Source organism: Microcaecilia unicolor, chromosome 10, assembly GCF_901765095.1.
Source record: "Microcaecilia unicolor chromosome 10, aMicUni1.1, whole genome shotgun sequence".
NCBI lineage: Eukaryota > Metazoa > Chordata > Amphibia > Gymnophiona > Siphonopidae > Microcaecilia > Microcaecilia unicolor.
The window spans coordinates 156,191,146-156,213,638 of NC_044040.1; the positions used below are offsets into that span (position 1 = coordinate 156,191,146).

At 40.6% G+C, this 22,493-nt stretch overlaps 1 protein-coding gene across 1 annotated transcript in view; it reads right to left on the reverse strand.

Annotated features, from left to right (window-relative positions):
* Nucleotides 1–6,882: 6,882 nt before the first annotated feature.
* Nucleotides 6,883–22,493, reverse strand: part of PER2 (period circadian regulator 2) — a 199,369-nt gene continuing 183,758 nt past the window's right edge. The window contains exons 20-23 of the mRNA XM_030215648.1: nt 14,993–15,194; nt 12,875–13,067; nt 7,525–7,675; nt 6,883–7,032 (exon numbers count right to left, since the gene is read on the reverse strand). Coding sequence (XP_030071508.1) covers nt 6,883–7,032; nt 7,525–7,675; nt 12,875–13,067; nt 14,993–15,194 — 696 coding nt within the window. The remainder of the gene's footprint in view (nt 7,033–7,524; nt 7,676–12,874; nt 13,068–14,992; nt 15,195–22,493) is intronic.

Consider the following 22,493-nt stretch of genomic DNA (forward strand, 5'->3'; position numbering starts at 1 on the left):
CATACCTTATAGAGAGCCTCAACTGTTGACCAAATGGAGTCCAAAATGATTTTCAGCTCTGTCCAGGAAAGGCACAATAGCTCTTGTGCCTGAAAATTGGATTCTGACTGAGCCTTCTGGATACTGTATCAACTGCTATGCCGCAAGTAAGACATTTTCAACTAATTCAGAATCTGTAAAACTGATATATGGCGCCAAGAATATAGTCATCACTCCTCATCATTGGTTACCAGTAGCCTACAGGATATAAATTACTCACTTTGACTTGATACAGAAACATCCAACTGATTTTATGAAACCTGATGCGAGTCCAGTCAGATGTTTCTGCATCATGTGGCTCATATTAGAGACTCAAACCATGCCCAACAGTTAAGCCCAGATCCATGCCTCAGCATGATTCTATGAAGCGTGTGCATCTTTTATAGAATTGTGCTTACTGCCGATTTTTTTGGGGCATGGAATTCTGAGCGCCATTTACTGATTTTCCTCCAAAATACATACAAGGAGACCCAACAATATTTCTGAGTTAGAAGAGTTGTGCAGGGAACAATACAGAAAAAAAATACAAAAGGAAGAATGGAAAGATTCTTAGCTGGCTACAAGAAAGGTTTGGAAGTTATTGCAGCCAAAGGAGGCATTACAAAGCATGACTGAAAGGTGTATAAACCCTTCTACTTTCCATATTCACTGTTTTCTCATTTTCAAACTGTAAACAAAGATCTGCAGATAAATAGTAATGTAATAACATTTGCAGAAAGGCAGTCAAGTTTCTTTATACCATGTAGTAGCTGTACCAGCTTCTGTTTGTTTAAGAATTCATTCAAATATGAACAGGGGTGCCTGACCTTTTTCACACAAGTGTATAACAATTATTTAATCTCAGAACCTTCATTCAAAATCCCACATTGTTTTATTATATTTAAGCATATGAATAACTGCTTTTAGGGCTACACATTAACTATATAAAATGATACACACAAAATAAAAATATATCCGCTTTATTTACTGTATCCTAGAAAGCAAAGTCATAAAAATTAAACAGTAAAGCAATATACTACACAGGACACAAAAATAGTTTACAGTTCATACGTACAAAAAACATTAACAGTAAGTCATGATGCAACAATATTACAGACTACACTTCATATAATTTAAGGATCTTTCTAAATGAAGGATGGCTCAGTTTGAATTTTAACAATTAACAACTAAAAATTGTACAGATTTAAATGCAATTAATAGATGCAAGAGAGAAATTAAAATGTCATATTTATCATGTTAAGGGTAAAGAAAATAATCAGCAATTGCAAGTTTCCAGAAAATAAGATACATATATTGAAATTATGCTTACACAAAATAAAGTGACTTGTAATGTTTGTTCTGTTAACAGCAGTTTGGTTGGAGTCACATATATAAGCCACTTGATCTGCATCATGTGTGCTAAAGGAACATCTGGAAAGCTTACCTAAAATAGCTATGAGAGAATCAGAGTATGGTGTGCAATTCTACTGAACTGTTAGTATCAGGGAACATACACTTTAGACATACAATTTCACTTTCTCTAGAAAGAAGCAGCTTGAATGGCATCACACATACATGGGATTACCAGGGGTGACCAACTGTAAACACAGTTTTGTTCCAGAAGTTACCCTTTTTTCCAATGAATATAAAATTCTAAACAATTAGAAGACAACCCTAGAAACTTAACAGAAAAGTGCTCTAGGATGGAGGGAATTTGGTTTTATTCTGATAAAAAGATCTACACTGATAACGTTTGGGAACGGATACACCATCTTAGGGGGTCTTGGCCTTTTAAAGAGTTCATTTGACTAAAACTGATGTGATGCTGCTATACATGCACAAGAAGTATGTCTTGTTCAACTGAACGGAAGCTCTGGAATGAGGGCTGATAGGATGAAAGTCAAAGAGGGTAGACTAAGGTGTAATCTAAAGAAATATCTAAATAAATATTTTTTACAGAAAGAATGGCGAATGCATGAAACAGTCTCCTAGCAAAGACTGAGATGAGGAGTGTATCTGAATTCAAGAAGGCGTGGGCCAAGCATAGAGATTGCTGAGGGAAAGGATGGGATTGTAGGGGTAGTTGGTATGGATGGCCACACTAAATATGATGTATTATCTTATCTGCCATCAATTTTCTCTGTTAACGGTCAAATCCCAGAACTGGTTTGACATTGACCAGCTGTAAAAGTCTTATCACTGCCATCTGAGAAAATAAGGTGAATAAGTATTGTCAGTAACTCTTTAGAAGCATCCTGTTCTCCTAGGTCCAGATGCACTAAACTTTAATGACCCTTTAACGAAGAATTTTTGAACTGTGGCATGCATTAAAGGCCATTTTCCGACGACGGTAGCAGAAAACAAAAACGGAACGCAGATGAGCAAATTGTGTAAAAACCCTATTGAAACGAGATGCATCAAAGTTTTCCGCCTGCCCTAATGCTGGAAAACTGCCGGAAAGCCGACTAAAAACTTTAATGTAAAAACAACAAAAAAAAAAAGCAAGGGGGCAAAAACGCGCGTCAGTGGCGTCCTTTATTGACGCCCGAGGTCGCTGCTGCTACCCGCTCCCCCTGCATAAATATAAAAGTGAAAAAAAAGGTTCGGGAGGGGGCAAAGGCGCTCGTCAGGAGTGTCCTTTATGGATGGCCTTGCCCCCCCCCCCCGCCATGGATTTTTATCAAGTACATTGCAACTATGTTCTAAGGAACACCTATATGTAGCACACATATAAGTACAAGTCATATAACTACTGTATTAGATATGATTGGGGTATTGCTACAAGCACTGGACACAAATCATTTACTTTTCTAAATACTGAAAAGAACATCTTAAAATAGAATATAAAATCTGAAATTATGGGGGTCTTTTACTAAACTGCGGTAATTTTGTAGTATAAAGTATAAAACCTTTGCAGTAAAAGGAAGGGACATGCCCAGCACCTGTCCCATATCTACTGGTGAATTCTGTGTAGGTCACCCAAAGTTAGGTGCCTAGATCAGCAAAGGCCGTTCCACATGGAACAGTCTTTATAGAATAGTATCTTAGCGTGCATTTTGTGATTAACTTTGGGTGTGAGCATTTATGCTTGCCAAAGGCTGGTGTAAGTGCTTATGCCCAACCAATAATGGTTAGGCGCAGAGATGCAGGTATTCTATAACACCACACCAAAATTCTTGGAATGCCCTGACCCACCATGGCCACAACCCCTTTGGAGTTGCATGCTATGAGAATTAGTGCACATGTTACAGAACAGAGAGTAGGGCAGATCTGGGTGCAACTCCTAATAACTGCCAATTAAGTGCTTATTAAAACCAATGATTATCATCAATTTATCCAATTACTTTCTGATCTGTGCACAAATTAAGTTTCTAACTTTGGAAAACCTATACAGAATCCCCCCTTACTGTACAGGGTAGAGCCATACCAAGAAGGTACTGCATTAGAAGTGCTAAGTAGTAGTAGTAGTATCTGGCACTGCAGATAATGTGGTGCAGGCCTATAACAGAAATAAATTGCCTTGAAAGAAGGCAAATGCCAAATACATTCCCTCCCCAATCTCATCCCCCTCCCAGCATCCATTTCCCTTGCCCCAACACTTGCATCTTTGAAGTCCCTCCATAACCCCTTCTGATTGCATACCCCTCCAATCACCCTAACCCCCCCCCCATGAGAAGCCCAACTCAAAAGGCCCCTCCCTCTGAGCTAGAGTCCCATCAATATGTTGATGTCTGAACCCTCCTAGACCCCCCCATCAACCCCGGGCCTTACCTAGAGGTGATCATTGATGGTACAGTGGGCCAGACATAAATGGTCCCCCTCTGTTCTTGCCTGTCCTGCTGGGCTTCTCAAAATGGCAGCTATGACCCCTAGTGCCCAAAGATAGGTATCGCCCCTAGGGGCAGTCTGATATATGAGAAGATTGGCTGCCATGACCCCTAGTGGCAGTCTTGTGGTGCTACTGCTAAAGTCAGTCTTCCATATAAGGAAGCAGTTTGAGAAACTCAACAGGATGGGAGAGAGACAGCTCTCTGTATCACCAACAATCACTTCCAGGTAAGGCACATGGGTGATGGAAGGACCTGGGGAGGGTTCAGACATCTACTTGTGGGTGTGGCTTTGGTACAAGGGAGCTCTTCATTGAGGAGTATGCAATTGGGGGGGGGGGGGGTAATGATGCAAATCGAGGGGGGATTTGGGGCAGAGAACTTCAATTGGGCAAGTATTGGGGATGGGGAAATGGATGCCAGTAGGGGGATCACATAGGGGGAGTCAGGACCTTATGAAAAGAGTAGTGGCCAAGTTTTGGTAGAATGGCTACATTTACCACCTCCTTTTCAAGTGGCAGGAAGTGCAGCCATGCTATCAGCAGTCATGACACTAATATGCAGCACTGTGCGCTAGCTGCCACCAATGGCCTCTGTCTCTTGTCACACCAACTCAGTTCATTAGGCATCTAGCATGACTTTTTGCCAAGCTAGGTATTTTTAACATGTGTTAGAGGTTGGGGCATGTCCTTGCTAAAAATTAAGGTGCAGTAAATCTGCACTGGAAGCTTAATGCTGCTTAGTAAAAGAGCTCCTATAACTGAGAATCATATGATAGAATCTTTTCCCTACTGAACAAACCTGAGTAACAGTTCAACATTTTGGATTTCTACGACAAAAAAGATGCAGCAGGTTTTCATACAAATAACAACTGGAGCTTCTGATTCTAGGTTTTAACTAATAAACACCAATAAAACACCCTCAGTATTAAAAAAAAAAAAAGGTGTTTACTGGACAAGCACCGGAAAAAACCTATTTTCCCTACTACTCTCTGAACCTTTCCCTTACTTGCCTTGGATACTCCACTCAGCTTTGTGCCCTTTATGTGATCATGACTTCCTATCTACACCAAAGTATGTATTTGATTCAACCAGAAAAACATACCCAGCAATACTACATTTGGTGCAAATACACCTATCAGCTTCACAACTAACCAAGTAAAATTCAACAGAAAAAAAAGGTGTACAGTTATGCATGTGCAGGGCAATTCTATCTATTTCATGCCGATTCTGTGTGTAAGTCATTAGAATAATGGCAAAATGTACATATATATGCCAAAATTCTGCTTAAGTGCTATTCTGTAAATACATGTGCATCTTATACAGTATATATATTTTACAGATAGGGGTACACAGTGGTGGGACTTACACATGTAACTTAAAGAATACTATAAGTTACATGTGTCTCTCTGGAACTCGGGCACACATACATCAGCTCTAGCAGTACCTCAGAATGCCCAACACAGGCCATGTTTCGCCCATGCAAAGGCTGCATTAGGGGCTAAGCGGTGTACAGTATAGACGTCACCACCTTGTTTTAAACAGCAAAAAGCCACAAGATGGCAGCATCAGTCTGTTGCACATACAGGCATCGTCACCAGTAAAAGCACTGTACTGTGGGATACTCTATACTGGTACTTAATGGCAATCATTTTTTTGTGCAAACCAAGACAAATGTTAAATAAAGTGAAAATCATAAAAACAGATTTCTCATAATAAATATTTCAAAAATGCCATGCAGCTCAAAATAATGCTCAAATGTTCATCAGGCTGCAAAACAGTCAACATACAGCTATATTATATCAGAAAGTTGTGTCTGATGTTTGGGTTTGCTACTATTTGGGTATCTGCCAGATACTTATGACCTGGATTGGCTACTGTTGGAAGCAGGATACCGTGCTTGATGAACCACTGATCTGACCCAGTATGGCTATTCTTATGTCCTTATGTTATGTTGGTTGTTGTGTGAAGCTTTGAACACTTTTAGTACTTAATACACATTGCACAAAGTATTTTTGAAAGCAGAAGAACTGACTGCTCTAACTATAAAAATATTTCAATATTTGAAAAGCACTATTTGAATTATAGGGAGAGGTGGCAAGGTAGAGGAGCAGCCAAGTTTTTAAACATATTAGAAACTGAAAATCTTCCTAATGACCATTTCAACAGAAAACCACAGGAAAACCGTGTCAACAAAAATTCTAGTGTACTGGTTAAGACTATTCATAAAAACTCAAGACAAAACATTTCTGGAATAGACTGCTAAATAACTTTTCAAACAACTTTCTGAAATATCTTATAAACCATATAAAAGCATCACAGATTTCATACAAGCTTCATTTTTATCTGTCAATATTAAAATTACAGTTTGAAAGAATATCTAAAGTAGAGATCGGAAGAAAAATTGAGATTTGGAACTGCAATTCCTTCCCATATTCTAGCTACTGACTCAACAGCAGGGGTTATGTGATTGTAATTTCAGACTATGCTAAAAATTAGAGAGGAGTCATAATATCTATCCTGGATTTACCATGATATATGCTACCTTAGCTATGTGAGATGTTCCCCTAGGCAGGGTTCATTGGATGGAGATTACCACATTGATCAGAATTCTACAGGTTAAGTGCCTTATATATCGGCAATATGTCAACATCTGATTTTAAAGATTATTATTGCAAATTGAATTCATGAACTCAAATTCCATTATTTGGTGCAGGGGTTTAAGGTGGTCCAGCATAACCACAATATTTCAATCCTTCTGTAGTAAGAGCAAAGAAAACTGAGGAATAAAGGACAATGTTACCAACTGTCTGGATTTCTTATCACAGTTTAAAATGCACCTGGAGGGTAAATATCCAGATTATGGGTAGGTTTATAATAATGGATTGTAATTTTTAGGCCCAGCTGTTTTTAACATATAAACAATGACATCTGTCTTTAAAACACACATGACCCGTTTCCTCAATCAAAAAAAAATACACAAATTTAATTAGAAATTATTTACAGATGATTATACATTTCAATTTAACACTGCGTAATTAAATTTGTTGTTCAGGCACAAGGCTCATGGAAGACAAACCATTTTCTTCACTGGGTTCAATCATTCCATGAAGCTCAAAGTCTTGAATTTCATCATCGTAGGAAACATAAACATTGCCTTTCACGTAATCTCCACAGTAGATGCATTCCTTAAAGAAGAAAAGTGAGACATAAGTGTCCTTCATTAATTACCTTATTAGCAGCATAGATTTCTCTACCAACATTAAACTAAGATACATTAATTACTGGAATAGGGAAGAAAAGGAGAATGAGCATATAAGTTTTTAAATGTGTGGAAGTTCTTATTTAAATATGGGAGATAGTAAACTTTTCTTTACAGTGCTGTCACTGAAACTGTTCTCTTAGCTGATGAAATTACTTCTCCTGAAAAAAATGCACTGGGACATTCTTTGGGAAACTCCTGGTCCAATCCGACCAGTTTTCAAACTGATGGGTCTTTTACCCAGTTGTTCTCCCACACCAAATTTGGGTTAATTCTCTTTAGTTATCAGAGTTACTTTGCTCCGGGACAGATTTTCAAGCCCCTATGTACCCAAATATAATTACTTTCTAACATTCTGTTGGGTTGGCAATAATAATCTAAACCATCTCCAAAGTATTTTAACCAAATTTAAACTTACTGCAACATCAATTGCTTTAGGGATTCCACCCTTCTGGATCCACGGGTGAATTTCAAGTAGTTCCTTCTTCTGATCCTCTGTGAACTTTGGCTGGAATTTCTGCATTAACCTTAGCTTTTCTCTATCATCTTTTAAAACACTTTCTGTATTTCTAAACAAAACAACAAAAAAAAGATATCCATTTAGAAAATATGCATAAAACCAATCTATTATACAGAACAAATGGAAAAAATATTTCACAGTTTATACATTTTGTAGAGATTGGAACAAATATTTTGCACTGAAATACGCCAAAATTGTAAGCACATTTTGACTCTTCCAAGTTGTTTAATATTTATTAAAAAAATTATATTCTGTCTATAACTAAGATTACAATATCACATATATAATCAAAGTAAAAACAAATACATTTCAATTCAAAACAAATAAAGATATAACATATTAGCCCCATGATAACTCATAGAAAAGTGATCTCAGCAATTTCAAATAAAACATTTTGTTGTGTCAAAACAAAAGGTTTAAACACATTATCTCAACGCCTGCACACATAAATGTGTCAATAGTTTATGAAAAGATGTCATAATACTACACAATCTAATGACTCCAGGTAGTGCATTCCAAATCTGCTGATCAGCAAGTGAGAATACTGAATTCCAAGTGCAAACAGTTCTTATCAGAATGTAAATCTCCAGTTACCAATAACATCGCATGATCTGACCTCAAGGCCCTCAACGGTCTTGTACACAACAGAATTTTTCAAATACCAAGGAACAAAAACTGCATATAATGCTTGATGAATTAAGCATGCAATTTTATATAGAAATCTAGAATGAATGGGTAACCAGTGCAAAGGATGAAGCACAGGTGTTACATGTTGAAAACAAGAAACTCCACTCAGTAAGTGCGCTGTAACATTCTGTATCATTTGCAGTGCTTGTATTCTAGATTTTGCAATACCCATATACACAGCATTACAATAATCAATGTGAGAAATCACCATGCTCTGTATCACAGACCTAAGATCATACTGTGATAATACAGGTTTCAACCAATTCAGAAGAAGCTGAAAAAAAGCAGTTTTAACAACTGACAACACTTGATATTTCATAGATAGCGCCAGAGTGTATCCAGCAGTAATCAGACAGTGCCGTGTGCTGCTCAGTTACTGCCGGAGCCCTTTCCACCACCTCAATGGGTGGCGGTAAGGGCTCCCCCCCCCCCCCCCCGAAATGACCACACAAGTGCTTTTACTTGCCGCACAGCCATTTCCTGCAGGAAAAAAAAGAGACTTCCTTTTTAGCCGGTGTGGTAAAAGGGGGCCTCAGTGCACGTGAAAAACATGCGCCACCAGTGCAGGCCCCCTTTTGCTGTAGCTTGGTAAAAGGTGCCTATACTGATTTAAATTGCTTTAAAGATTCATCATCTCCAAAGAATATCAGGGGAGAGAGGAGAGTTGCTGGACATGGATGGATGGAGTGGAGGGCAGGGAAAAGAGGAGAAATGTTGGATGGAAGGAAAGACAGAGGAAGGAGATGCACACAGATGGAGGGAAGGGAGAGAGGAGAAATTCTGGAAATGCTGGACATGGATGGAGGGAAGGTAAGAGAGAGGAAGTGAGATGAACATGGATGGAGGGGAGGAGATGAAAAATGCTGGATATGGATGGATGAGAGGGAAGAGAGAGGAAGGAGTTGCACATGGATGGAGGGGAGGGAAGAAAGAGGAAGGCGATGCATACTGATAGAGATGAGGGAAAGGGAAAATAGGAGAAAAATTGCACAGGAGAAAATAGGCAAAAGCTGGATCCACTCTATACCTCCTCCAGTCAAGTTCGCGGAGGACCCAGCTTTTACCTATGGATGTAGGGCAAGAAATGAAGAAGAAAGGAGGAAAGTAAAGAAATAAATGGAACGGAAGCCCTGGAAACAGAGTTAAGGGAACAGATAGAGAGCAGCAGAATCCGAAACTGGGACCAACATGATCAGAAAAACTTGGAAGGCTTACATTTAAGCACAGGAAACAAGCACCAATGTGTGCTTTCATGTCAGGGTTGCTATGACTCACACGCATTCATCTCTCACTACTAGTGCTTAGAGTCTTGCAAGTCACCAGACAACAAAGGTAGAAAAAAAAATCATTTTATTTTCATTTTAGTGTTTGGAATATGTCCAATTTGAGAATTTACATTTGCTGTCTTATTTTGAACTGGGTATACTGGAGCTTACAGGAATTATTTATAATGAAAAAAAAATCACAAGTTATTTTTTTCTCCTATACTGGTATAGTATTTTCAATACCTGTTTATATGCACCATGGCTGGTGTAAGGGGTTTGGCTACTTTGGGTGTGACTACCATAGGGGCGGAGCCATAGATGCGACCCCACCCACAATGAGTACCAGTACCTTTTTTCCTTCAAAAAAAGCACTGTATACAACTGCTATCTGGATAACTTTGTTTGTGTACATGAACCACCAAAACAGCAACCCTAACTTACATGGATAACTTACCTGTTATTCAGATCAGTTATCTGTATAAATTATCCTTACGTAGATCCATCTATCATTATAAGCTTACAACCATATATTAAGTGATCCAACCTACAGATAGAATGGCTGATTTTTATGTAGCAGCTGACCTTCTGAATACTGAGTCCACAATTTTTAAGTGCTATTGTAAGCCCTGATGATTTCCCTTTCTCTAACCAATATTTACTTTCATTTCTGTTTTTATTTTTTGGGGGGATGAGGCAGAAGTTTCCTCCTAATCTGCTGAGTTTCCAGCATAATTAGAACCAGGGCTAAGGTCCAGCACCATAAGCTTTCAGTTGCTTCTACCTGGGAACTCTCCCCTATTTTATATATCCCTACAAGTCACCTAGCATAGTTAGGGCAGCAACAGTTCTTGACTAGGAGCTATGCGACAGGGTTTCTTGCAGTACCTTGCAATCATAGGTCCTAAAATCCAGCAACTACATTGCACCATTGCATGACTGGGACTTCATCTCTCTCATCTGAAGGGCTGTGAATGCGTCCTCCCAGCCCTAATAAGACAATGGAGTAGAAGGCCTACTATGGGAATGGAAGTCAGTTCCTCCAAATAGCAATGCATAGCACTGCCACAGATACAACTAGTTATTTATTTATTTTATGGAGGTTTATGGGTATCTTTGCACCTAGTGACAGTACTTATTTAAAATATTTATATGCTACCCTCAAACTTTTATGCTCAGAACTCCCGTAGAAAGCCAACAGCAAAGAACCCATACCACCAGAACAGCACAGAAAACTAGCTTGCCAATGCTCAAAGGAAATGGTATTCAAATTATATGTGCACTGTAAAAGTGAAAGCAAAGGGGGGGTGGGAACATGCCTTGTGCATGTGTAGAAGAGTTTCACAGTAAGCTCACCCCTTGTGTGCATTTGCCAGGCAAACCCAAAAGCGAAACATACATTAGCACCTGTTTTTTTTGCACCTTTAAATATAAGTTTTTCAAAAAATTAAAAAAAAATTATTTTTTTTTTTTAAACTTGGAAGGCTTACATTTAAGCACAGGAAACAAGCACCAATGTGTGCTTTCATGTCAGGGTTGCTATGACTCACACGCATTCATCTCTCACTACTAGTGCTTAGAGTCTTGCAAGGGCTTCCTTCTGCTTCCAAATTAATAAAAAACGACAGATTTTAAAGAAAGAATCTAAGAAATCCTCTCTTCAAACACCCTAATACCTGCTCCAAGCTGGTGTTAGGTCATCAGCGGTAAGGATGGTGTTGCTTTGTATGCTGTTCTGAAAATTGGGAGGGAATAGGAAAAGATCTCATTAACATCCGTGGGACTACATTTGCATGCTATTTGAACTAATCTTTGAAGTGCTCATCGTCTCCCATGCTAGAGCTCTCTGAACATTCTGCGCTCACTAATGTCAGCACTAGTCCAGTGCTAATTGCCTCTAGTGCTGGCGTTACATTTTGAGCATTGGCCTATAAGTTTCCTTGCACCCTACGTATGCTGCATTGCAGTAGTCTAGTTGCAATAGTATTGTTGACTGGACCAGTATCTGGAGAGATTGTCTAGGGAAGTAGTCTCTTATTCTTCTCAGTTTCCATAGTGTTCTGAAGCATCTTGATGTTACTGCTGGTATTTGATTGTGTTAGATGTTTGCCAAGAATGATTCCTAGTACTTTAAGTTGTGTTTCGATGTGGCATGTTTTTTGGTCGATTGTGAATTCTTGGTAGGATATGGGGTTGTGTGGCCTGGATAGTACTAGGAATTTGGTTTTGTCTCTGTTCAGTTTGAAAGTTGTTGTCAATTCTTCCATGATGTCCAATCCTTTATTTTGTCCTGATGTTTGTGATATTGTTTTGTAAAGGTATGAAGATGGTGATGTTGTCTGCATACATAAATGGGTTGAAATCCATTAATTCCATTTTTCCCCTGAGTGGCGCCATCATTACATTAAACAGTATAGTTTGGACATCTTTACAATGCAGGATCTAGTCTTTAGGAAGCCATTGAACCATGTTGTCACTGCACCACTGATACCTATTTTGTCGAGCAGTGTCATTAGTGTGGTGTGGTCTACTAGTTCGAATGCACTTAACAGGTCGAATTGTAGTAGTAATGCATTTTATCCTTGGCATATTATGCTTCTGAATTTTATCAGGGTGGTTATGACCGTCTCAATGCTGTGTTGTGGTCTGAAATCTGATTGTGATTTATGAAAAATTAAGAATTTTGTCAAGTATTCCGTTAGTTGCTGTGTTACTAGACCTTCCATCATTTTGGTCAGTAGTGGTATTGAGGCTACTGGTCTATAATTTGTGATATCATTGATCTTGCTGGTAGTGTTTTTCGGGATAGGTGTGAGTACTATGAGGCTCATTTTCAAAGCACTTAGCCTCCCAAAGTTCCATAGAAACCTATGGAACTTAGCCTCCCAAAGTGCTTTGAAAATATGCCTCTATGTCATCTTTGTCTGTTGGAAATTGACCTCTTTCAAACATGTAGTTGGGGCATTTGTAAAGTAGGCAGTATGCATGCACATATTTTGTCAATAGTGTCTTTACTGTGCCTAGCTGGGGTGGTTTGAACATGGTCCATATTCTGTCTTCTGCGGTGTGGTTGTTGTGTGTTTTGCACAGGGGGCATTAATTATAATAGAATAATTAAAATTATAAGAGAAAAATTTCAGAGCAAAAGAAAATTTGTCAAGTACCTAATCAAGATATGGAACACATAATACAAGTAGAAAATAAAAGGCTAATGTCAGTTCTTGCACTAAAAATTAAATCCCCCCCCCCCCCTCCAAAAAAAGTAGAATTCATTGTCATTGCTTTAAAATGAAACTTACTGGGATGGGATCTGGTACGTCATCATAACTGCATCATCTGTATTTGCCATCAGCAACCAGATTGGATCTTGAAGCATATATTTAATGAAATGATTGCTTTGTTCCATGTATGTGCTCCTTTTGGATTTCTGATTGTTTTCTGAGGAGTCAATGCTTCCAAAGTATTTACTGGTATGACTTGTCTCACTACTCCCTTCAGCACAGGAAAATACATTTTATTAATTACCATCTACAACACAGTTGTTAAATTTACATGCTAAGATTTGTTGGACTCAAACATGTTCAAAATTATAATGGTCAGGTGTATGAAAGGTTTTTTTTCATTCTGAGAATAAAGGAAAATGTTTTAATATTCGAGTCACTTATAATTTTAGGCCTGAGCTTTCTAAACTCTGAGTTGTGCTCCCAAATGGGGTCACAGACCTGGGTGGAAGATACAAAGGACATCATTGTCCTATGCCACCAGGGGGTCACAATTTCGGCTGCTGCGCTAATTGGTATCATGGCTGCTGAGAGATTGATAAGCACTGTTCTAGGCTGCTTAACAGTTATCATTTTGAAAGCTGGCCACACCTACCTTCAAGCTCCTGTGGGGCTGTGCAGGTTGAAAAATTAAATTTCCACAAAGAAATTATAACTAGCAAAATATAATAGCTATTGGCCTTCTAAATAGGCCACTGTTCTCTCAATCACTGGTGATCAAGATAAAGTTACTTTTTATGAGATGCACCTCATTCACAGTTGAAGGACTAAAGCCATGACTATTTTTGAGCCCTACTCTCTCGGAAACCGTTGTTCGACTGTATAAACTGTGGTTTGGGGTAGCAGAAAACATTTCATTCAAAATCCAAGTTCTGGATTTTGAGGATCTATATTTAAATTGCAAAAATGTCACAACAAATCTCTGTGACTTAGCCGTGTTAAAAAAGCAATTAAAGGTTTATAATACAGAAGTTTGGTTGTGAACAAGTTTCAGTAGCATCTCTGGACTATTCTAATAGGTTTAAAGCATTGGCAAAATGGAAAAGTTATGTGCTCTGTTTACTAAGGCATGCTAGTGCTTTTAGTGCGCGCTAATGCTAGAGACACCCATATATTCATATGGGTGTCTCTAGTGTTAGTGCACGCTAAAAACGTTAGCGCACCTAGGGGTCCTTTTACCAAGCTGCAGGAAAAAGAGCTCTGCATTAGCGGTGGGGAACAGTTTTCCCACACGCCTTTTTACCGCAGCGGGTAAAAAGCCCCTAGACACACATGGCCATGTGGTAAGAGAACTCTTACCGCATGGCCATGCAGCAGGAAGCCCTTACCACCCTTACCACTACCAGTGAGGTGGCAGATAAGGGCTCCTGCGCTAACCCAGCGGTAACAGGGCATCATGTGGCGATGCCCAATTACAACCGGGTTACTGCCACGCAAGCCATTTCCGGGGGTTTTCATTTTCTTCCAGAAATGGTGTGAGCTTGAGGCAGGACTACCGCCGGCGGCCGCATTGGGCTTACCGCCGCTCTGTAAAAGGGCCCCCTACAGTGCGGCTTAGTAAACAGGAGGAAAAAAATCTTCAGAAACTCAGGTCAACGCTCTCATGGTTCTGGTACTGGACTTGAAGCTGAGCAGCTTCCTTATTAGTCTAAGAAAAAAAAAACCCTTCTTATATTATATACCTTTATGTGAATTTTTTGCTCTTTATGTGTATAAGTGTGAATAATTTTCTCCAACATCAATTATAATATTTTTTACTGGAACAGGTTTCTCAGATGAAATCTGTTCCAGTAAAAATATTATAATTGATGTTTGAGAAAAATTATTCACACTTATACTCATAAAAGAGCAAAACATTCACACAAAGATATATAAGAAGGTTTTTTTTTAGACTAATGAGGAAGCTGCTCAGCTGCAAGTCGAATACCAGAATCATGAGGACACTGACCTGAGCTTCTCAAGTTTTTTTTCCTCCTTTTAATATCTTTGTTAAGAAATTGGAACTTAGAAGTACGAAAAACAATTTGCATTTCAGTTTGGATTGGATGATTTTCAAATAGCAAGTTTGTAGCCAGCAGCATCTTGGTAATCCATTTTTATGTTTCATTTTGGTGGAAATCAGACACCTGCACTCACCTGTTGTGCTTCCTGATATATCACATCCATTTGAACCCAATGCCAAAGACTCAGAGGCAGCTGAAACCCCACTCCCCGAAGCAGCTGATCCAGTGCCTGAACATGCATCTTCTTGAAGCAAAATATCAAGTAGATCACTCGACATAGAATGAGCATCACTGTTCTGAGCATCACTATTTTGGGCCTCCATAGGTGATTCAACCTTTGTGAGGGGAATAAGAAGAAATCAAGTAATTAAAAGCCTGTTTCTGTAAGGTACTACATACAGAGTGTGTGTAGGCATGTGTACAGTATACATGTTTGAGTAGGAGAACTGAACAGGTGTTGAAACACAATTTAAAAAAATGTATTTTATATCTACATATGTGAACAAAATTTAGAGTTCAGGTCTTATATTTTTAAAATGAATAAGAGATGCTAATATTTATAATTGTACAGAAGATATATCTCACCATCCTGTAATGTGCAACATTTATTAATGTATTTATTAATTTCTATTTATAAAGTTTTCTGGTTAAAAAAAGTTCTAGGTGGCATATAATCAAAACAAAACATTTTTTTCTTACAATGCATACATAAGAACAATTTAAAAGAACTGAACAACAACAGCGCAGTGACACACTACCTCTCAGCCAGTGCTTGGTCACCTATGGCCCCCAGGGCTCATCTTGCATGAAACAACCCTCTTAGTGGACAGAAAGATATTACATCAGTGGCTCGGGGGTTTCCTGCTATGTCATCTCATTGGTACCACAGATCAGAGATGTCCACCGGGTAACAACCAGTAGCCCCTAGCTGTCTCTGTCCCTGTCACCGAAAGCCAGCTGCATCACTATACAAGCCATGCAGGATGTGTTGATCTCAACTGCAAACTTTTTAAACACACAGGTCACCCTCCAGCTGTGGTACAACCTGCCCAAGACTAGTCTGCTCCATAACAACTAGCAGAACAGCCTGCAGCAGAGAGGGCATGGGAGAAGGCTGCCATGGCCCCCGGGAGGAGTCCCTCACCCCATGACAGGGCCACAGCAGGGGGATGTTAAAGAGGGGTAGGATGACCCCTGGAGGGACATGCCCCTTACTGGAGGAGGAAGAAAAGGTGGAGAAAGAGCACCCCAAGCAGCAGTGCAATAGGTGACTGCAGCTGAGAACCCTCCCCCCTGGAAATGGGTGACACGCCTGTTGGCGAACCTCCCCCTTACAGCCATCTTAGGCCAGCTTCTGCTGCAAGTCACAGGCCTTTGCAGAGATGTGCAGCAGGAGATGAAAGCCCTATGCAAAATAAAGAAGCAAATCCTTACAGAACTGAGGATGAAGGCTATGGACCCTTACAATTTTACACACTTTGCAGTTTTATTTTTTTCACAAATACAATGTTTACAGTTATTTGCATAGAAAGATCTCTGCCTCCACACTCTAAAATATGTTTAGATTTCTTGATATGCAAGGCTGACAACTGCTGCGGTTTAAACACTAATAGGCAAGCACTGGGAAAGGGAGACTGGCGGGTGGGGAGAGAGGTGTCCAAAGGGCCCCTCAGTGTGTACAATCAAAGCAGCTCCTCCCTAACATGAAGTGTTCAACCAGAGGGTTGCCCACTGGAGAGGGATATTGTAGAGAAGTCCCACCTCCAGTCTGGCAGTCCCTGTTCTGCCTTGGAGGAGGGAGGTCTCCTAGAAGGCATCACCCTGGTGAAATAGGAAGTACTCCTGTAGCCAGGACTTGCCCACCAGGTGATGTACTATCCTCTCGCACCGTGGATATGTCTCCAAGAAGTTCTGCCCAGGAGGGAAGGTTTAGGACAGCTGTTGTAGTTGGTGATTCGATCATTAGGCATATAGACAGCTGGTTGGCTGGTGGATGCGAGGATCACCTGGTGACTGGCCTGCCTGCCTGATACGAAGGTGGCGGACCTCATGCGTCACATAGACAGGATCTTAGATAGTGCTGGGGAGAAGCCAGCTGTCTTGGTACATGTGGGTAACAATGACAAAGAAAAATGTGAAAGGGAGGTTTTGGAATCCAAATTTAGGCTCTTAGGTAGAAAGCTGAAGTCCAGATCCTCCAGGGTCGCATTTTTAGAGATGCTCCCTGTTCCACGCACAGAACTCAAAAGGCAGGCAGAGGTCCGAAGTCTCAATGCCTGGTTGAGACAATGGTGCAGGGATGAGGGATTTAGATTTGTTAGGCACTGGGCAACATTTTGGGAAAGGTGGAGACTGTTCCGAAAGGGTGGGCTTCACCTTAACTGGGATGGAACCAGGCTACTGGTGTTAACTTTTAAAAAGGACATAGAGCAGCTTTTAAACTGGGGGAGAAAGCCAACAGTTGCCCAGGAGCGCATGATTTGGTGTGGAGTATTCTTGAAGGATACTATTGAAACAGGACATTTAGGGAATCCCAGTAGAGAGGTTTCAACAATGCTTAAAGTAAGTCAAGTGTGCTTAATGAGAGAGCAGGATAAAGGATACACATTATCCCCTTCAACTTCTAAGCAGCTTGTAGATCAAAGCAAAAAAACACAATCTGAAGTGCCTGTATACAGATGCTAGAAGCCTAAAAAATAAAATGAGAGAGTTAGAATATATAGCATTAATGATGAGGTAGATATAGTAGACATCTCAGAGACTTGGTGGAAAGAGGACAATCAATGAGATACTGTGTTAACAGGGTACAAATTGTATCATAATGATAGAGAGGATCAAATTGGAGGAAGGGTTGCGCTATATGTTAAAGAGGGAATTGAGTCAAATAAAATAAACATTTCACATGACACAGATAGCAGCGTGGAATCATTATGGATAGAAATTCATTGTGTGAAGGGAAGGAGTATTCTTGTAGGGCTGTACTAACGTCCACCGGGACAGAACGAACAGACGGATGAAGAAATGTTTACAGGGATTAGGAAAGCTGGCAAATTGGGCAATGCTATAATAATGGGTGATTTCAATTACCCTGATATTGACTGGATAAATGTTACATCAAGGAGTGCCAGGGAGATAAAATTTCTAAATGTAATAAACGACTGCTTCTTGGAGCAGCTGGTCCAGGAACAGACGAGAGGAGGATCTGGTCCTTGGTAGCATGCAGGGCATAGTGCGAGAAGTGGCGGTGTTGGGTCCATTGGGAAACAGTGATCATAACATGACCAAGTTTGAGCTATCTGGGATGAAACCACAAAAGAAATCTACTGTAGCTGCATTTAATTTTCGAAAGGGCGACTATAATAAAATGAGGAAAATGGTTAAAAAGAAACTAAAAGGATCAGCTGCAAAGGTTAAGACACTAACAGGCTTATTTTCGAAAGAGAAGGGCGCCCATCTTTCGACACAAATCGCAAGATGGGCGTCCTTCTCACAGGGTCGCCCAAATCGGCATAATCGAAAGCCGATTTTTAGGCGTCCTCAACTGCTTTCTGTCGCGGGGACGACCAAAGTTCACGGGGGCGTCGGCGGCGTAGCTAAGGTGGGCCTGGGGCGTGCCTAACACATGGGCGTCCTCGACTGATAATGGAAAAAAGAAGGGCGTCCCTGACGAATACTTGGACGACTTTACCTGGTCCTTTTTTTTCTTAAGATCAAGCCACTAAAATGTGCCCTATGACCACCGGAGAGAATCGGGGATGACCTCCCCTTACTCCCCCCAGTGGTTACTAACCCCCTCCCACCCTCAAAAAAATTTTAACAAATATTTTTTCCAGCCTCTATGCAAGCCTCAAATATCATACCCAGCTCCATGACAGCAGTATGCAGGTCCCTGGAGCAGTTTTAGTGGGTGCAGCGCACTTCAGGCAGGTGGACCCAGGCCCATCCCCCCCACCTGTTACACTTGTGGTGGTAAATGTGAGCCCCTCAAAACCCACCAGAAACCCACTGTATCCTAAATGTAGGTCCCCCCATCATCTCTTAGGGCTATGGTAGTGGTGTACAGTTGTGGGGAGTGGGTTTTTGGGGGGGGGGGGGGTTAGGGGGTTCAGCACCCAAGGTAAGGGAGCTATGCACCTGGGAGCAATTTGTGAAGTCCACTGCAGTGCCCCCTAGGGTGCCTGACTGGTGTCCTGGCATGTCAGGGGGACCAGTGCACTACGAATGCTGGCTCCTCCCATGACCAAATGGCTTGGATTTGGTCGTTTCTGAGATGGGTGTCCTGGGTTTCCATTATCGCCGAAAATCGGGGACGACCATCTCTAAGTTGTCCTTAGGAAAACTTGGCACCCCTTTCGATTATGCCCCTCTAAACCAGGCATGGACGTTATTCAAAAATACTATCTTTGAAGCCTAGTCCAGATGCATTCCGAATATTTGCAAAGGTGGAAAGAGGAGAAAATGTCAGCCAGCGTGATTAAAAAGTGATGTAAAAGAGACCATTACAGCCAAAAGATTGTCCTTCAAAGAATGGGAAAAGGACCCAAACGAAGAAAATAAGAACCAACATAATGCTTTGCATCTGACTTGCCAGTGCTTAATAAAGAAGACTAAAACAGAATAGGAAGAGAAACTTGCCACAGAGGGTAGAACTCACAGTAACAACTTTTTCAGGTACATCAGAAGCAGAAAGTCTGCGAGAGAAACCGTGGGACCGTTAGATCATGAAGGAGCAAAAGGGACGCTCAGGAAGGACAAGGCCTTAGCGGAGAAACTGAATGAATTCTTTGCTTCTGTCTTTACAGAAGAAGATGTAAGAGATCTGCCTGTACCAGAAATGGTTTTCAAGGGTGATGATGCGGAGGAATTAAAAGAAATCTCAGTGAACCTGGAAAATGTACCAAGTCAAATTGACAAATTAAAGAGTAGTAAAATTGCCTGGACTGGATGGCATACATCTAAGGGTACTCAAAGAACTCAAGCATGAAATTGCTGATCTGCTGTTAGTAATATGTAACCTGTCATTAAAATCGTCCATAATACCTGAAGATTGGAGGGTGGCCAACATGACGCCGATTGTTAAAAAGGGTTCTAGGGGTGATCTGGGAAATTATAGACCGGTAAGCTTGGTGATGTACATTGGAAAGAATAACCTGAATCACAGTTACCTGATCCTAGGGTCCACCTTGGGGGTCAATGCTCAAGAAAAAGATCTGGGTGTCGTTGTAGATAATACACTGAAATCTTCTGCTCAGTGTGCGGCGGCAGCCAAGAAAGCAAACAGGATGCTAGGAATTATTAGGAAAGGGATGGTGAGTAAGACCAAAAATACTATAATGCCTTTGTATCGATCCAGTATTGCGTTCAGTTCTGGTTGCCATATCTGAAAAAAGATTTAGCAGAATTAGAAAAAGTTCAAAGAAGAGCAACAAATGTTAGACGGGATGGAACTCCTCTCGTATGAGGAAAGGTTAAAGAGGTTACGGCTCTTCAGCTTGGAAAAGAGAAGGATCAGGGGAGATATGAATGAGGTCTACAAAATTCTGAGTGGTGTAGAATGAGTAGAAATAAATCGATTTTTCACTCATTCCAAAACTACAAAGCCTAGGGGGCACTTGAGGAAGTTACGTGAAAATACTTGTAAAACAAATGGGAGGAAATATTTTTTCACTCAACAAATATTTAAGCTCTGGAACTCTTTGCTGGAGGAGGTAGTAACGGTGGTTAGCGTATCTGGGTTTAAAAAAGGTTTGGACGAATTCCTGGAGGAAAAGTCCATAGTCTGTTATTGAGGCAGACATGGGAAGCAACTGTTTGCCCTGGGATTTTGCAACGATTTAGGTTTTTGCCAGGTACTTGTGACCTGGCTTGGCCAATGTTTGGAAAACAGTATACTGGGCTAGATGGACCATTGGTCTGAACCAGTATGGCTACTCTTAAGTTCTTATGTGCCCTGCATCACAAGAAGCCACAGTGGGACTCAAAACTGCCACCCCCAAGGATCCTAGGCCATACTCTAGACCATTTTGCCATGCCTCCAGTAGCTAGAAAAGACAGGGAATGTGTTATAGCCTGCCACTGCCTACAGTAGCCTCTGAACTTAGGTTGCCCCTCTAGCATTTGACACAGGTGTAAGGAAGCTGTTACCAGGTTTCATAGTGGGAGGGAAGCACAAATGGCTGCAGTCTCCCTTTCCAGTCCCTTCTCCCACCTACATTTAAGCAAGTGTAAAACAAAGAAAGAATGGGGATTTAGAAATAAAATCCCTGCACTTATTTTCCCTCCCAGGTCACTAAGTGGATACAATTTTCAAATTATGTATATACAAAGGTAAACATGCATTTACCTGCATATAAGAATAGCCCCTAGAGGTAAACACATATTTACTTGCAAAGTAAACTTTCAAGAATAGCCCCTAAAAAGACTAATAATCAATAATGAGAGCACAAACCAAAATAAACAATAACAGAAGATTCTGTTAACGTTTAGCATGAGTGTGGTAACTGTTCTCTGAAAAACTTAAAATATTGTCTCTACTTAAGTTGACACACTACTCAGAACGTTAAATGAGTACACATGGTGGATATAACTGGCCAACAACATAGGTAACTACCTGGAAAAAAATTCACAAGACTTACACCAAAATGACAGTTTCAGGAGTACTTTGGAAGAGCAAGAGACCCTCTCAGGTAAAGGTTATTAATGTCAGGCAAAGCATATAAGTAGTACATGACACTACTTTTAATTTTACACATTTGTGTACTAACATTTGTGTATTTATGTTTGTGCATTATTGTCATTTTCTGAAGCAAGCTGATGAAAGCCATGGTCTTCTCTCTCTAAGTTTCATATTTAGAGTAGACCGTTATCACTTTTCCCAACTCAGACCACAGGCTGGACTATATTAACAAGGATAGCAAGAAAATAATTGTATGTGAAGCTGGGAATAGACAAGTGATATATGGACATATGGAAAAGACAGAGTGCAGAATCTGAGGGAACATAGCTTTTCCAAATGAAAATCATGCCAAACGAACCTGATTGATTTCTTTGAATGGGTGACCAAAGAGCTGGATAAAGGACATGCGCTAAGCGTAATCTCTTGTATTTCAGCAAAGCCTTTGATTTGGTTCCTCACAGATAACTCACATATAAGCTGAAAGGGCTGAACTTAGGACCCAAAGAGGAGCATAATCGAAAGTGGCGCCCAAGTTTTCCTGAGGATGTCCTCGCAGGATGTCCTAGCGAAGGGGCGGAAAAACCCGTATTATCGAAACAAGATGAGTGTCCATCTTTCGTTTCAATAATACAGTCGGGGACGCCCAAATCGTGAAATTTAGGTCGACCTTCTGAGATGGTCGTCCTTAGAGATGGTCGTCCCCGATTTTCAGCGATAATGGAAATCGAGGACGCCCATCTCAGAAACGACCAAATCCAAGCCCTTTGGTCATGGGAGGAGCCAGCATTTGTAGTGCACTGGTCCCCCTAACATGCCAGGACACCAACCGGGCACCCTAGGGAGCACTGCAGTGGACTTCAGAAATAGCTCCCAGGTGCACATCTCCCTTACCTTGTGTGCTGACCTCCCAATCCCACAACTGTACAACACTATCATAGCCCTAAGGGGTGATGGGGGG